The following is a 16,411-nucleotide window of genomic DNA, read 5'->3' on the forward strand; positions in this document are numbered from 1 at the left end:
GTTTCCTGTCAGATATCATTGGCAGTCTTCATTTTATTCATTGTATATTGTAATAAATTTTGTATATTATTGCATGGAATTTATGCCTTGTGGAGAACATCTATAACATTGGAAGTTGTCATCTCAGCTCTTCTGTCCCTTCACTTCATGATGTGCTAGTTTTAGGAAAGGGAAGGACTGTAACTGTTCACACAACTGATGCTTAAGGTAGAGAATGAACGGGGACAAAGTTTGTCCCTGTCCCCACAAGCGTTGTCCCTGTCAGCTCTGATCCCCTTCTGCACAAGTCTCAAACAGTTTTGTAGTACAAGACCAGAGATATAAAAAGAGATGCATTTATTCCTGTACTGTGCAAAATATGAAAATGGCACATGCCAGGGATGGTATTAGGGGAGTGAGACTAGGGCAACTGCCCTTGGCCCCTGACTAGAGTGTGCCCCAAGCCTGATGAAAGCTGAAGAAAATGCATCCCTCCCAAATATCTGCTCTGGGACCCAGCCATGTCTAACACTAGCTCTGGCAAGATGTACATTTCAAATGTGACATACGCTAATCACAAAATAGAAAATATTATTTTTCTACCTTTTGTTGTCTAGTCTTTTTTAAAATCATGTTGTTGTTTTTTTTGTTTTTTTGTTTTTTGTTAATTTGTACCCCGCGCTTTCCAACTCATGGCAGGCTCAATGCGGCTTACATGGGGCAATGGAGGGTTAAGTGACTTGCCCAGAGTCACAAGGAGCTGCCTGTGCCTGAAGTGGGAATCGAACTCAGTTCCTCAGTTCCCCAGGACCAAGGTCCACCACCCTAACCACTAGGCCACATGTTGGTCTCGGGGTCTGGTTTCTGCTTCCCTCTGTCTTCTCTTAACTCACTCACCAGGTTTTTCTGTCTGTCTGACATTTCTTCTCTCTCTATGTCCACTATTTATCTTCCGTTTCTGCGCTATAGAAATGCTAAGTAGTAGTAGTAGTCCTTATCGCCCCCCACGTTCAGCATATCCCTTCTGTGTCCCTATATTTCCCTGTCCAGTATCTCCCCTGTGCTCATATCCCCGCATCCATCATCACCTCTCTATCCCCCCATCCTCTCCCTTCTGTGTCTGGCATTGCCCCTCTGTGTACATATACTGTCCCCACACAGCATATTCCCTTTGTGTCTCTGTGCTCCCCATGCACATAATTTCTCCTCTTTCTGTTACCTCCCTGTGTCCAACTTCTCCCCTCTCTTCCTCACCAATGTGTGTGTCTCCTCTCTAACCCAACCCCCATTCCAGCATCTGGCTCACCTACCTGCCCTCTTTCCCTTTCTCTTCCTGCTGTGGGTTTAGTATTTTGACTCCCTTCATCCCCTTGGTCCAGTATCTTTCCCTTCCCTGTAGCCCCTCTCCTCCCATGGGTACAACCAGCCCCCCCCCCCCCCTTATGGGTCCAGCCAGCACTCTTTCCTTTCTCTCCAGCCCTCCTATCCTCCCCCCAGCGGTTAAAAAAAAATTCTCTCCCCGCAGGTGTCATTTACACCTTTATGCAGCAACTATTCACACAAGCTGGGCTTGTGGCTTTCCTTCTGCCAAGTCCCTCCTCTCTACTTCAGCTTCCTATTTTGATGCGCAGTAGAGAGGGTGGGACTTGGCAGGAGGAAGGCCACAGAGCGGGCCTTGTGTGAATCGCTGCTGCAGAGAAGTATGACATCTGTGGGGAGGAGAGGGTTTTTTTCCTTTTTTTTTTTTTTTTTTTTAAACTGCTGGAACAAGACTTTTTACCATTCCTACAGAGCAGTAAAATTTTGTTCCTGCATCTGCGGTATTTTTTTTTCTTTAGTGTTCCCTTTTCTGCAGATTTATCACGGTATATCTGCGGTAGCGGTAACAGTGTCATTCTCTAGTTTGAGGTTCTCTCATGTTCCTTTGCCCTCTTAGAAGAAGCAGTACAGAAGTGAAGGTAGCTAGGAGCCAAAAGGTTGTCAAAATAGAAAGTCGACGTTGAAACCACTTCTGACCCAATATAACCATGTTCTGGCTACTGTGCCTGCATCAGGGGTCGTTAACTGCATAAAATAAAATGTATGTTTAAAACATTCAAGGTTATATTTTAAAAACTAAATTTCAGAAAAGTACATATAAAATAAACCACCAAGAGGGGGGGAGGGGGTCTAGAAACCATTTATGCTTCAAAACTCATGTAATCATTATAAGGAATTTAAAAACAAAATCTAAAAATGGGGGCGGTAACTAATATTCAATGTCATAAATATTGATTGTATATATTAACATACAGTACCGAGAACTACTGATTTAATTAAATGCATGAAAATAACCTATAATGGTACACATTCTTTACACTACTACTACTACTCATCATTTCTGTAGCGCTACTAGATGTATGCAGCGCTGTACACCTGAACAAGAATACAGTCCCTGCTCGACAGAGCTTACAATCTAATTAGGACAGACAAACAAGAAATAAGGGAATATTAAAGTGAGGATGATGAAATAAGGGTTCTCAACAAGTGAATAAGGGTTAGGAGTTAAAAGCAGCATCAAAAAGGTGGGCTTTTAGCTTAGATTTGAAGACTGCCAGTGATGGAGCTTGATGTACCAGCTCAGGAAGTCTATTTCAGGCATATGGTGCAGCAAGATAAAAGGAACGGAGTTTGGAGTTAGCAGTGGAGGAGAATGGTGCAGATAAGAGAGATTTACCCAGTGAATGGAGTTCCCGGGGAGGAATGTAGGGAGAGATGAGAGTGGAGAGGTACAGTGGATCTGCAGATTGAATGCACAATAAGTCAATAAGAGGAGTTTGAACTGGTATGCGGAAACGGATAGGAAGCCAGTGAAGGAGAGGGCTAATATGAGCATAACAACGCTGGTGAAATATTAGTCGTGCAGCAGAATTTTGAACAGATTGAAGAGGAGAGAGATGGCTAAATGGGAGACCTGTGAGAAGCAAGTTGCAATAGTCTAAACGAGTGGTGATTAGAGTGTGAGTGAGGGTTCTGGTAGTGTGCTCAGAAAGGAAACATTTTGCTGATATTATAGAGAAAGAAATGACTGGTTTTAGCAGTCTGCTGAATATGTGCAGAGAAGGAGAGGGGGGAGTCGAAGATGACCCCAAGGTTACGAGCTGATGAGACAGGAAGGATGAGAGTGTTATCCACAGAAATAGAGAATGGGGGAGGAGGAGAGGTTGGTTTAGGGGGAAAGATAAGAAGCTCAGTCTTGGTCATGTTTAGTTTCAGATGGCGCTGAGACATCCAAGCAGCAATGTCAGACAGGCAGGCTGATACTTTGGCCTGGTTTTCGGCTGAGATTTCTGGTGTGGAGAGGTAGATCTGGGAATCGTCAGCGTAAAGATGATACTGAAAATCATGGGAAGAGATCAGAGTACCAAGGGAAGAAGTATAGATGGAGAAAAGAAGAGGTCCCAGGACAGATCCCTGAGGTACACCAACTGACAGTGGGATAGAAGTAGAGGAGGATCCACTACAGTATACACTAAAGGTACGCTGTGAGAGATAAGAAGAAAACCAGGAAAGAACAGAGTCCTGAAATCCAAGCGAGGACAGCGTATCAAGGAGTAGGCTGTGATCAACAGTATCAAAAGCAGCAGATTGAGAAGGATGAGGATAGAATAGAGACCTTTGGATCTGGCCAGGAACAGATCATTGGAGACTTTAGCAAGCGCTGTTTTAGTTGAATGAAGGGGGGCAAAAGCTGCTGTCAAAGCGTCCGTCATGGACGTCTTGCCAGTCGGGGCGAGGCTGAAGTTTGTCCACAAAGGGTGACCCCTTGTAACATCTGACCGGTGGGTTCTCCAAATAGTCTGTCTCAGATACAGGTACTTGCAGAGGAACTCTCCGCCCTTCTGAAGGCCCATGCAGTTAAGCCAGTTCCACCAGGGAAGAAGGGCATTGATTCTATTCCGGGTACTTCCTTGTGCAAAAGAAGACAGGGGGATGTGTCCCATCCTAGACCTAAGGGCCCTGAACAAATTCCTGGTGAAAGAAAAGTTCAGGATGCTTTCCCTGGCACCCTTCTCCCCATGAATCAAGAAAACAATTGGCTGTGCTCTCTGGACTTAATGAATGCATATACTCATGTCCCAATACTTTCAGCCCACTGGAAGTATCACAGTTTCAGCTGGGAACACATCACTTCCAGTACCCCGTGTTGCCCTTTGGCCTATCAGCTCCCAGGGATTTACCGATTGTCTAGTGGTAGTCGCAACGTTGCTACGCAGACTAGGAGTTCATGTGTTCCCTTAACTTGACAATTGACTGGTGAAGAGCACGTAGGAGAGCAGTGCTCGGGAGTCAATGATGAGGACTGTTGGGTGCTCGAGCTACTAGGGTTCACCCTGCCCAGCAGTTGGAATTCATTGGAGCAATGCTCGATGAGCAGAGGGTTCGGGCCTCCTTCCAGGGCCAAGAGCACTAATCGCGCAGGCTTCTCGGGTTCGAACCTCTCAGTGGGTCATGGCTCAGTAGATGTTGAGGTTATTGGGCTACATGGTGTCCACAGTTTGTGACACCCATGACACTTCTTCACATGAAAACTGCCCAATGGACCCTGGTCTCTCAGTGGTGCCAAGCTACAGGAGATCTGGAAGATGTCATTCGAGTGTCCCCAGAGCTTGCTCGCTCGCTTGCTCCCTGTTGTGACCATTCGATCCAATCTGACTCTGGGACTTCATTCCAAATTCTTGAGCCGCACAAAATGCTGACTACTGATACATCTCTCCTGGGTTGGGGAGCTCATGTAGATGGGCTTCACGTTCAAGGTGCTTGGTCCGCCCACGAAACCGATCTCCAGATCAGTCTTCTGGAACTTTGGGTGATTTGGAACGCTCTAAAGGCTTTCAGGAATCGGCTGTCTCACCACATTGTACTCATTCAAACAGATAATCAGGTTTCCATGTATTACACCAACAAGCAGGGGGGCACCGGATCACGTCCTCTGTGTCAGGGGGCTGTCCGGATGTGGCGTTGTTCTCGCCAGCATGGCATGCTCCTTCAAGCCACTTATCTTACAGGCAAAAACAACAGCCTGGCTGTCGGACTGAGCAGGGTTATGCAACTGCACTAGACAGCAAACCTCCGCCAGTTGAAAGAGCAAAGCCGTAGATCCCCTTTCTTGCCTACACAGACCCTGCTTGAATATCTTCTACACCTATCCGAGTCTGGTCTCAAAACCAACTCCATAAGGGTTCACCTCAGTGCAATTAGTGCTTATGAACGTGTAGAAGGTAAGCCCATCTCTGAACAACCTCTAGTTCACTTCATGAGAGGTTTGCTTTTGTCAAACCTCCACCTACAGTGGGGGAAATAAGTATTTGATCCCTTGCTGATTTTGTAAGTTTGCCCACTGACAAAGACATGAGCAGCCCATAATTGAAGGGTAGGTTATTGGTAACAGTGAGAGATAGCACATCACAAATTTAATCCGGAAAATCACATTGTGGAAAGTATATGAATTTATTTGCATTCTGCAGAGGGAAATAAGTATTTGATCCCCCACCAACCAGTAAGAGATCTGGCCCCTACAGACCAGGTAGATGCTCCAAATCAACTCGTTACCTGCATGACAGACAGCTGTCGGCAATGGTCACCTGTATGAAAGACACCTGTCCACAGACTCAGTGAATCAGTCAGACTCTAACCTCTACAAAATGGCCAAGAGCAAGGAGCTGTCTAAGGATGTCAGGGACAAGATCATACACCTGCACAAGGCTGGAATGGGCTACAAAACCATCAGTAAGACGCTGGGCGAGAAGGAGACAACTGTTGGTGCCATAGTAAGAAAATGGAAGAAGTACAAAATGACTGTCAATCGACAAAGATCTGGGGCTCCACGCAAAATCTCACCTCGTGGGGTATCCTTGATCATGAGGAAGGTTAGAAATCAGCCTACAACTACAAGGGGGGAACTTGTCAATGATCTCAAGGCAGCTGGGACCACTGTCACCACGAAAACCATTGGTAACACATTACGACATAACGGATTGCAATCCTGCAGTGCCCGCAAGGTCCCCCTGCTCCGGAAGGCACATGTGACGGCCCGTCTGAAGTTTGCCAGTGAACACCTGGATGATGCCGAGAGTGATTGGGAGAAGGTGCTGTGGTCAGATGAGACAAAAATTGAGCTCTTTGGCATGAACTCAACTCGCCGTGTTTGGAGGAAGAGAAATGCTGCCTATGACCCAAAGAACACCGTCCCCACTGTCAAGCATGGAGGTGGAAATGTTATGTTTTGGGGGTGTTTCTCTGCTAAGGGCACAGGACTACTTCACCGCATCAATGGGAGAATGGATGGGGCCATGTACCGTACAATTCTGAGTGACAACCTCCTTCCCTCCGCCAGGGCCTTAAAAATGGGTCGTGGCTGGGTCTTCCAGCACGACAATGACCCAAAACATACAGCCAAGGCAACAAAGGAGTGGCTCAGGAAGAAGCACATTAGGGTCATGGAGTGGCCTAGCCAGTCACCAGACCTTAATCCCATTGAAAACTTATGGAGGGAGCTGAAGCTACGAGTTGCCAAGCGACAGCCCAGAACTCTTAATGATTTAGAGATGATCTGCAAAGAGGAGTGGACCAAAATTCCTCCTGACATGTGTGCAAACCTCATCATCAACTACAGAAGACGTCTGACCGCTGTGCTTGCCAACAAGGGTTTTGCCACCAAGTATTAGGTCTTGTTTGCCAGAGGGATTAAATACTTATTTCCCTCTGCAGAATGCAAATAAATTCATATACTTTCCACAATGTGATTTTCCGGATTTAATTTGTGATGTGCTATCTCTCACTGTTACCAATAACCTACCCTTCAATTATGGGCTGCTCATGTCTTTGTCAGTGGGCAAACTTACAAAATCAGCAAGGGATCAAATACTTATTTCCCCCACTGTATATCATGGGACCTCAACGTCATTCTCCTCCAGCTGATGAAAACTCCTTTTGAGCCAGTAGATTCCTGCCATCTGAGATACTTGACCTGAAGTGTAGGGTCAGTGAACTTCATTCCTTGTTGGTGGATGCACCTTATATTTAGTTTACTCACAATAGAGTAGTCCTCCACATGCACCCTAAGTTCCTGCTGAAGGTGGTGTCTGAGTTCCATCTGAACCAGTCGATTGTCTTGCCAACGTTTTTCCACTGACTTCATGCCCATCCTGGTGAGAGCGCCTTGTACACCTTGGACTGCAAGAGAGCATTTACCTATTACATAGAGCGGACTAAGCCCCTCAGACAGTCCGCCCTTTTTTTGTTTCTTTTCATCCCAACAGGATGGGGGTCGCCATTGGAGAAACACACAATCTCTAATTAGCAGGCAGATTAAGCCCAGGCTGGGTTGACCATAGAGTCAAGGCTCACAATGTCAGAGTCATGGCTTCATCGGTAGCCCACTTGTGGTCTGCCTCCATTGAAGAAATTTGCATGGCTGCAACGTGGTCTTCAGTCCATTTGTTCACATCTCACTACTGCCTTGAGCAGGATACACGACGCAGTAGTCTGTTTTCGACAGACAGTATTGCAGAATCTGTTTGGGATCTAGAATCCAACTACACCCTCTTAGACCCATTTTATTCTGTTCCAAGCTGCACTCTCACTCTGTATATAGTTTTCAGGTTGATCTCATGTCCTCGCCATTGCAACGTCCAGTTGACCAATATTTTGTTGTTTTTTTGGTGAGCCTGTTTGCTAGGGATTCCCCATCAATGAGAATAGGTAGGCCTGCTTGTCCTCAGAGAAAGCAAAGATATTTATTTATTTATTTATTGCATTTGTATCCCACATTATCCCACCTTTTTGCAGGCTCAATGTGGCTTACAATTCATCGAGGATATGGGAAATAGAAGAGAAATTTATACATTTGGTTACAAGGAGTTTTGGGTAAAATGATAGTATTGAAGCAAAGATAGTATAGAACACTTCTGGATAAATCAAAGACTGTATTGTTAAATGTGTTGATCCTTGTGATATATCGTGTCGAAGAGACAGGTTTTCAATAGTTTGTGGAAATTGGTCAGTTCGTAGATAGTTTTCAAGTTGCGTGGCAACGCGTTCCAGATCTGCGTGCTCATGTAGGAAAAGGTAGATGCGTGCATTGATTTGTACTTCAGGCCTTTACATTTGGGAGGACGAAGATTGAGGAAAGTGCGAGAAGATTTTTTTGCGTTCCTGGGTGGAAGTTCTATTAGGTCTGACATGTAGGCTGGGGTGTCCCCATGGATGATTTTATGGACTAAGGTACAGAGTTTGAACGTGATGCGTTCTCTGAGTGGGAGCCAGTGTAACTTTTCTCGCAGGGGTTTTGCGCTTTCGTATTTAGATTTGCCGAATATTAATCTGGCTGCCGTGTTTTGAGCTGTCTGGAGTTTTTTGAGTATTTACTCTTTGCAGCCAGCATAGAGTGAGTTGCAATAGTCCAGATGGCTGAGTACCAATGATTGTACTAGGCTGCGGAAGACATTCCTTGGAAAAAATGGTCTAACTCTTTTTAGTTTCCACATTGAATGAAACATCTTTTTAGTTATATTTTTCGCATGATTCTCAAGTGTTAGGTATCGGTCAATGGTAACTCCAAGAATTTTTAGGGTATCCGAGACTGGTAAACTTAATTTGGGTGTGGTGATGGTGGTAAATTTATTCTTGTATTGCGAGGTGAGTACTAGGCATTGGGTTTTTTCTGCATTTAGTTTCAACTGAAATGCATCTGCCCAGGAATTCATAATGTGTAGGCTTTGGTTGATTTCATTAGAGATTTCCCTTAGGTGTTGCTTGAATGGGATGAAGATCGTTACATCATCAGCGTATATGTAAGAGTTTAAATTCTGATTCGATAGTAGTTTAGCCAATGGTGTCATCATTAGGTTGAATATGGTCGGTAAGAGGGGGGATACTTACCTGTTGCAGGTGTTCTCCGAGGACAGCAGGCCTTATATTCTCACAACCCTCCCTCCTCCCCTTGGAGTTGTCTCCTATTTTTTTGTTTGTTTGTTTGATGCAGTAGTACTGAACTGCAGTAGCCGCGCTCTCGAGGCAGGCACAAAGGCACTTGGGCATGCACATAGAGTATGGTCTGTGCTCCACAAAGCTCTTAAATGCTTGTTACAAACTCTGGACCAGGCAACACAGAATTGCATTACCCATCAGTGAGAGTATAAGGCTTGCTTTCCTCTGAGAATGCCTGCTATAGGTAAGTATCTTCGCTTTAGCTTGCAAACTGCTTTGTCCCACTAGTCGGATAAAGCAGTATAGCAAGTTATGAAAGAATAAAATAAATTTAAAAATCTTAAGAGCCAGCCCAGAAAAGATGGGGTGTGACAGCAGAGAGTGTTTGGCATGCCTCAAGGAATTATTTCCAGCCTCTGAATGGTAGAGGGGAGGGGTGTCTTGCATAGAAATGTATTTGACCATTTTTTTTTTTTTTTTTTGGGGGGGGGGGGGGGTCTTTATTTTTCTGGAAGTTATGGTCCAGTTTTCAACTTTATGTATCTCTTCACTGTTTTTTTTCCCTGTTCTCTAATCTTCAGAGTTATTTTGCCCCCAGATAGGTGGATAATCATCCAGATATTTTTTAAATCCCTTATGTATGATTCCTTTCCAGTATTCTGTTAGGTTGGAAGGTATAGTGTAACTTGAACTGTATAGTTAGAGCAGTACTGAAATTACAGCACTAAAAATGCATCTGGTCAGTATGAAATGTTTTAACTGTGATTCAAAGTGACTTTTTTTTTTCTATACCAAAACAGGTGGAAGCGAATGTTTAAAAGCCAATGCAAAGTCGTGTGGAGAATGTATACAAGCAGGGCCAAACTGTGGGTGGTGCACAAAGTTGGTGAGTGTATTTCTATAGAAAACTCCTCTTTTTTTTTTTTTTTTTTCCTTTCAGCTTTTCTTCCGTCAAAAATAAAAACCATCACACACTTGCCACAGAAACTTTAAAAGGGTGGAAAAATGTGTACACTACAAGAGCAATAATTTCAAATCCTTCTGGGCTTACATTTAGTCAGCAAAGTATTGGGATGCAATGGGATAAATGAAAGCTTTTTTAAATGCTTTTCCTTCTTTCTGCCTTAAACTGACCAAAGAGGATTTTAATAGACAAACTCCTGTTTCTCAGCAATTTGTTTTCTTTTCATAGGGATAGAGTAGCTCTTGGATTTTGCATTGAGGTCAAGCTGCCAGATATTGTGCCTGTCCTGCTGCTTGTATGAGTCTTGCAGCAAGTGGGAAAGATAAGAAACCCAAGAAAGATACTTCCTTTCCTAAAAAACATGGCTCCAACTTGATAAGTGAAACTGTCACTGAGGTTAGGGTTAAAACAAAAATCCTTTTCCTCCCGCCATATCAGTCCAGAGCTGATGGGTTGTGTCACTTGGCCAGCAGATGGACTGACTAATGAACTCTCAATTCTGTTTAAAAGCCCCTGTTCAGCCTCAGCTGCTCAGTATTTTCTGTCTCCAGCAGAATGGTGAAGGACATCCCATGTAGAACAGTTTCTTCTTATTTGATGAGAGCTCTTGGGTCTAGTTGGAGAACTGTTCCTCAGTTGAGCACAGGGCAGCAGGAGGGCTCCAAAGCCAGTGCAACCTTACTGGGAACACTCAAGTCTGGGTCCCTTCCCTGGCTGTATGGCCTCTCACCTGAGAGGATTTTTCTCTTGTTTTTTCAGTTTCTCTCCTTTTCTGCCTTACTAGTTCTTGTCTCTCTGCCTTAACCTCCCACCTCCCCATACCAAGCTCCCTGCCCTTACAGCAAGTAAAATTAGAAAAGGGACCCCATAAATTTGCTACTGCCAGGATAAGTGAGTGGGTATTACCGGATTGCATGGCCAGTACAGGGGAGAGCCCCTGCTGGATCACGGAAGTACAAGGAGAAACTTATGGAATTGGTGAATCTTGTAGCAGACCATGAGGCGGGTGTGTGCTTTGTGGTAGGACAGTTCTGAGGCCATGAGGGGGAGGTGTTTGCAGGCTGCACTGGGAGTGGTGCACACATGCTCTGGGGGTAGTTAGCAGGGCCGTCAAGAGGGGGGGCGGGGGGGGGGGGGGGGGAACAAAATTGCCCGGGCCTCCAAGGGGGGCCCGGCACCGCAGTCCCATCCGCCCTCCGTCGTCAACCATCTGCCACCGGGCCGGGCCCCCTGCATTGAAATCACAGCACCTCTCACCTCCGTGTGAAAGCGCTGCAGGCAGCAGCGGGTCGCCTCCCTTCGGGCCTCCTTCCCTCCCTGTGTCCCGCCCTCGTCTGACGTAACTTCCGCGAGGGCGTGACACAGGGAGGGAAGGAGGCCCGAAGGGAGGCGATTTGTTACTGCCTGCAGCACTTTCACACGGAGGCGCTGTGATTTCAATGCAGGGGGCTTGTCCCTGTGGCTCTTTTTTAATAATTGGCATTGAACTTTGGTACATTTTACCATTTGCGCTGACAGTGCCAACTTTGAAGAGATCCTGCAGGGAGGTTATAGATGCTGGTTAGTTGCAAATCTGGCAGTACTATGTCCAGCACAAGCATAATGCTTGTTCAAAATTTCAAGTTCGTATCTTTGTTTGCATGGAAGTTGTTGCGGTCTGAATATTGGTCCAAATATGTTCCGATGAGTCGCAACCACTTTTGATGCACACTTTGAGTCAACTTGTTTGACTGGGTTTTGCATCCATAATGTTAAAATGTATTTCATCGGAATTAGCATCAACAACTGTACAGGATTTGAATTTTTTAGCCATTCTTACAAATGTGTTTGGATTTTATTAGACCCCAAAAATGGCATTTTGGTCAATGTCGCGTGCTCATAGACTGACAACCTTTCAGAAAAGGGGGTCTAGATCTGCAGCCATTGCAGTTAGAGACCTCAAATTTTGGGAAACTTCGTTTAACACCTGACTTGAGCAACAGATAAAATTTGAACAAAATTGGAGACATGATGGTGGGAAGGTTTAGACCACTTGGCATGGAATGACCCCTGTACAATTCTATCCAGTTTGCTCAACAAGTGAGCCACAGTTGGATTCAGTGCACTGTGCAGGTTACTCTTCTTGATTATGATTCCATTGTTTAAACAGGGCAGTTGGAAATGCGCTACCTTGCTAACTTCATGTAGGCAGTTACATGAAGTAATCTTGGAACATGATACCATAATACCAATAATTTCAACTAGCATCATTCTGTAACATCAGTTTATGAGGTCTACACCTTTGCTGTAGAGAGATGCTATGATTGCTGGTGCTGGGTATGCTTTGAAATGGATTAAGTATGTGTGTATTATATCACAGACTGCCATTTTGGGGGCACAGACCGTAGAAGACTGCCCGCTGCTGGTCTATCTTCTTAGAAGCCCACTCCAGTCTAGACGGCTGCATGGGAATGGAGATTGCAGGAATCCCGCTGAACCCATAGGATTCTCATGTGGATGGAAGAAGTTGCCGTAGAATTCCCATCTCTGGTGACTCCAGAATGAGGCTTAGATGCATTGAGAGGGGCAGTTGGAGTGCCAGAATGAGGCTTGGTATGCCCAGAGAGGCTTGGAACACTCATTGGTTGAATAATGAAATAACATCAAAAAATCCATGGGAGACTGTTGGGGATAGGAGGAAACAGAGAGCTGCAAGTAAGTAACGTTGACTTGCAAGTACGGGAGGGGATGGAGGAGAATCATTGTGGGGATGGAATGGACCTTAGCCGGTACGGATGGGTATGGGTTAGAATCCATTGGGGATGGGTGAAATTTCTGTCCCTGTGCAACTCTGTACTCCAGTCTTGATCCTGATTTGTCTCTGCCATTTACAGGACCCAGGCTGCAAACGTTTGCCTAGCATTAGTCTGTCTTCTCAACCACTGGAGTTGCCATCAAAGCTCTCTTGAGCCATGAAGTCATTTATTTTTGTTTTTAATTTGATTCTGTCCTTTTTCTATATAGGGATCTTCTGTGTTTATCCCATGTATTCTTGGATTCCGTCACCACTTTTGTCTTCACAACCTCCACTGAGAGGGCATGTCAGGCATTCATCACACTTTTCTATGAAAAAGTATTGCTTAGCATCGGACAGGACTGCAGCTGATCGGCTTGCCCAGTGAGGGTTCTCTGGGTCCCTCGTGGCTGGTGGGAGGCAGGCTGTCTCTGTTCTGCAGCAAGTGGATCCGCATTAGAGAGTTGCACGGGGACAGAAATCTAACCCATCCCTGCAAGAATTTAATGGTACCTAAATTCCACTCTGCTCTGTCTCTCTTGGTTTGAGCCGCAGCACTGTAGGCAAAGAAGGAATGGAACTTGGAACATGGAAGACTCATCTCTGATTTTCTGGCACTGTGTGCTGAGAGGTCACCACATGCACGTGCCAGTAAGTCAACTGACCTCTGATGCTCATGCCAGAGCTGAGGCTTGCACATCAGCACGGGAGCAGAGGGGGTTAATGGAAGACTTTCCGCATCTGCGCTATTAAAACAAGGAGGAGGAGGCTGCCCTCAAAGAACTTGATACTTGGTAAGTGAGAGGCTGGTGCAGCTTACACTTCCACAGGAATCCTGCAGGAACTGATTGATTCCTGAGAACTCTGTGGGGTTCCCACAAACCCCATTCCTGTGCAGGTCTGTAGTCTGCATCACTTCCGATCAGTGGGTTCTGGAGGTGGTCGAGAGGGGGTACTCCATGGAGTTCGCCTGTTCAGTTTCGGAGGCCTTCATGACTTCTTCCTGCGGCTTGGCTCTGAAGTGCCAGGCTGTCATTATTACTCTTTAGCATCTCTGTGATATGGGAGTAATGGAAACTGTTCCACCAGCAGATCGCGGCCTGGACAGGTATTCCATCTATTTCATAATCCTGAAGAAGGGTGGCTCCTTCTGGCACATATTGAACCTCAGAGTCCAGCACTTCCAGATGGAGGCTCTGTGCTTGGTCATTGCTTTGGTGTGGCCAGGGGAGGTTTTTGACTTCCCTGGACCTCATGAAGGCTTCTCTCCCCTTTTCCACTGTGGTTCATCAAAGGAGATATGTGCTGGGGCAGCATTTTCAATTTTGGGCTTTCTTTTGGCCTGGTTGCGGCTCAATGTACATTCTACAAAGTGATTGTGGTGGTGGTGCCGAAGATGCGCAGGAATCAGGGGTTTGGGTTCACCCATACCTGGAAGACTGACTTATTTGAGCGGATTCAGTGGCGGAGGCCAGTTAGCTCACTGCTCGCCATCTCTTGGAGTCTCTGGACTGGGTCGTGAATCGGTCCACCTTACTCTCAGGTTCTGGAGTACTTGAGAGTCTGCTTTGACATGAGCTTGGGGGATTGGTTTCCTTCTGGAGGAGTGAGTGAAGAAGTTGCAAGCACAGAGGAGCCAGTTGTGTGAACTTCTGCAGCCTACGGTCTGGGACTATTTGCAGCTCCTGGGCTCCATGGCTCCAACTCTGGAGGTGGTGTCATGAGCAAGGGCTCACATGCGCCTTTGACAGCAGGCCCTGTTATCCTGGTGGCACTGGTCTCTCAGGACTTCCATTCTCTCCCACTCACACCTGGGGCAAGAATCAGTCTGGGCCTGGTGGGACCGGTGAACCTTTTGAGAGGGGTCCCTCTGGATCCTCCTCATGGGTGCTGGTCACCACAGATGCGAATCTCCTTGGTTGGGGAGCTTACTGTCTTGGACATGTAGCACAGGGTACCTGGTCAAGCCAGGAGATGTTCTGGTCCATTCACCGCCCGGAGACCCAGGCAGTCCATCTGGATCTGCAGGAGTTTCAGCCACTCTTGGAAGGGGAAGCGGTCAGAGTGATGTCGAGCAATGCCACAATGGTGGAGGAACCAGGAGTCTGCTAGTGGCTTTGGAGGCGGAGACACATCTGCAGGCTCTCTCAGCAGTCCATATCACAGGCAATGATGATGTACAGGCAGACTATCTCAGTCATTCCTGGATCCAGGAGAATGGGAGCTGGGACTTCAGGCCTTCAGCTCATTGTGTGCTGCTGGGGAACTCTCTCTTTAGTTTAACTTGGAATCCAGAGCAATATGAAGGCAGAGCACCTCTTCAGTAAGTCGCTGGAGGGACCCATCCTCACAGGGTATAAATGCCCTGATATAGCCTTGGCTGGTTGTGGAGCCTCTCTATATTTTCCCTATTTGACCTCTTATTGGCCGCTTGTTGCTCAAGATTGCATGTTGTCCTCATCTGGTCTTGCAGGTCTTGTCTTTATATTTCTAAGTTGTGATCCCTTGTTCTGTATTTGGTGTGTGACTGAGAGATGGTATTCTGTTGACAAGTAGTTTCTATGTACAACTCTGTAGCATCCCCACTTGTTCTGTTTTACCGATAGGTGTTTTGATGTTCTAGGGCCCTGTGTAATATTTGTAGTGCCATCTGCTAAGTAGGGTTTTTGCTTAAATCAGTGCTACTATTCTGTAGTAGATTTTGCTACATATATATTGAGTTAGGATTTTTTCCAGGTTTTGTGTTATTTCATAATGTGCCTGGTAGTGGAGTGATTTGTTTCACTATTAATGAGATTTACAATATCCACAAAATTCAACAGCACAAAAGAAAGTGGAAAAGAAACCAACTTCAAGAGATCAGTCCAAACTCAGGGTAAGATGCTCCAATAAGCAATTTTATTTGGATCCAAATAAAATTGCTTATTGGAGCATCTTACCCTGAGTTTGGACTGATCTCTTGAAGTTGGTTTCTCTTCCACTTTTTTTTGTACTATTAATGAGATGACATGAGAATATATAAGAACTGATGTACTGTGTCAGACCAAAGATCCATGAGGATCATGTGTGCAGTGTGTCACGGATGCAAGCATTGTCCATCATGTGTGCCCTGACTGAAAAAAAAAAAAAAAGATTCTGTTGGCAGAAACCACTTGCCAACAGAATACCACACCTCATTCACACACCAAATACAGAACATGGGATCGCAAATTTAAAAATATAAAGACAAGAATTGAACTGGGAAACCCAGGAAGTCAAACTAGGCATGTTCCACAACGTAGGAGAAGTGAAAACACAAAAGAATTTCTTCTTGTACTGAAAAAAAAAAAAGTAATCCATGATGCACATTTCTCAAAACTAACATTCCAGCAAATAAATTCAAAGTAAAACACCTTTTTTTTTTCTACGTTTTGGGTATTTTTTTTTTTCCAAGCATGTTGGTCCCTGTTTTTTATTTTCTGTTTTTCTGTCTTCTGCTCTCTTTCCAGTGGGTGTGGTCCATTTCTCCTTTCTCCTCTTTTCTTCAATTTCCTCACTATATCTGTCTTTTGACATATTTCCTCTCTCTCTCTTTTCTGGCTCTCCCCCTCAAATTTCACCTTCAGTCGTCAGTCCTCCACCTATTTTTCACTTACCAGCACCTGTCAACTTTCCATCTCACCCCTACCTATCTCTCCTACCCTGGCCTCATATTCCCATCTTTTACCCACTCCCCATTATACAAT

The 16,411-nt window shown here is 45.4% G+C and overlaps 1 protein-coding gene across 2 annotated transcripts in view; it reads left to right on the forward strand.

Annotated features, from left to right (window-relative positions):
- Nucleotides 1-16,411, forward strand: part of ITGB1 (integrin subunit beta 1) — a 122,305-nt gene that overhangs the window by 29,733 nt on the left and 76,161 nt on the right. For both annotated transcript variants that reach the window (XM_030199088.1, XM_030199097.1), the window contains exon 3: nt 9,750-9,835. In XM_030199088.1, the coding sequence (XP_030054948.1) occupies nt 9,750-9,835 (86 nt within the window). The remainder of the gene's footprint in view (nt 1-9,749; nt 9,836-16,411) is intronic.

The sequence above is a fragment of the Microcaecilia unicolor genome, chromosome 1 (genome assembly GCF_901765095.1).
Source record: "Microcaecilia unicolor chromosome 1, aMicUni1.1, whole genome shotgun sequence".
Taxonomy (NCBI): domain Eukaryota; kingdom Metazoa; phylum Chordata; class Amphibia; order Gymnophiona; family Siphonopidae; genus Microcaecilia; species Microcaecilia unicolor.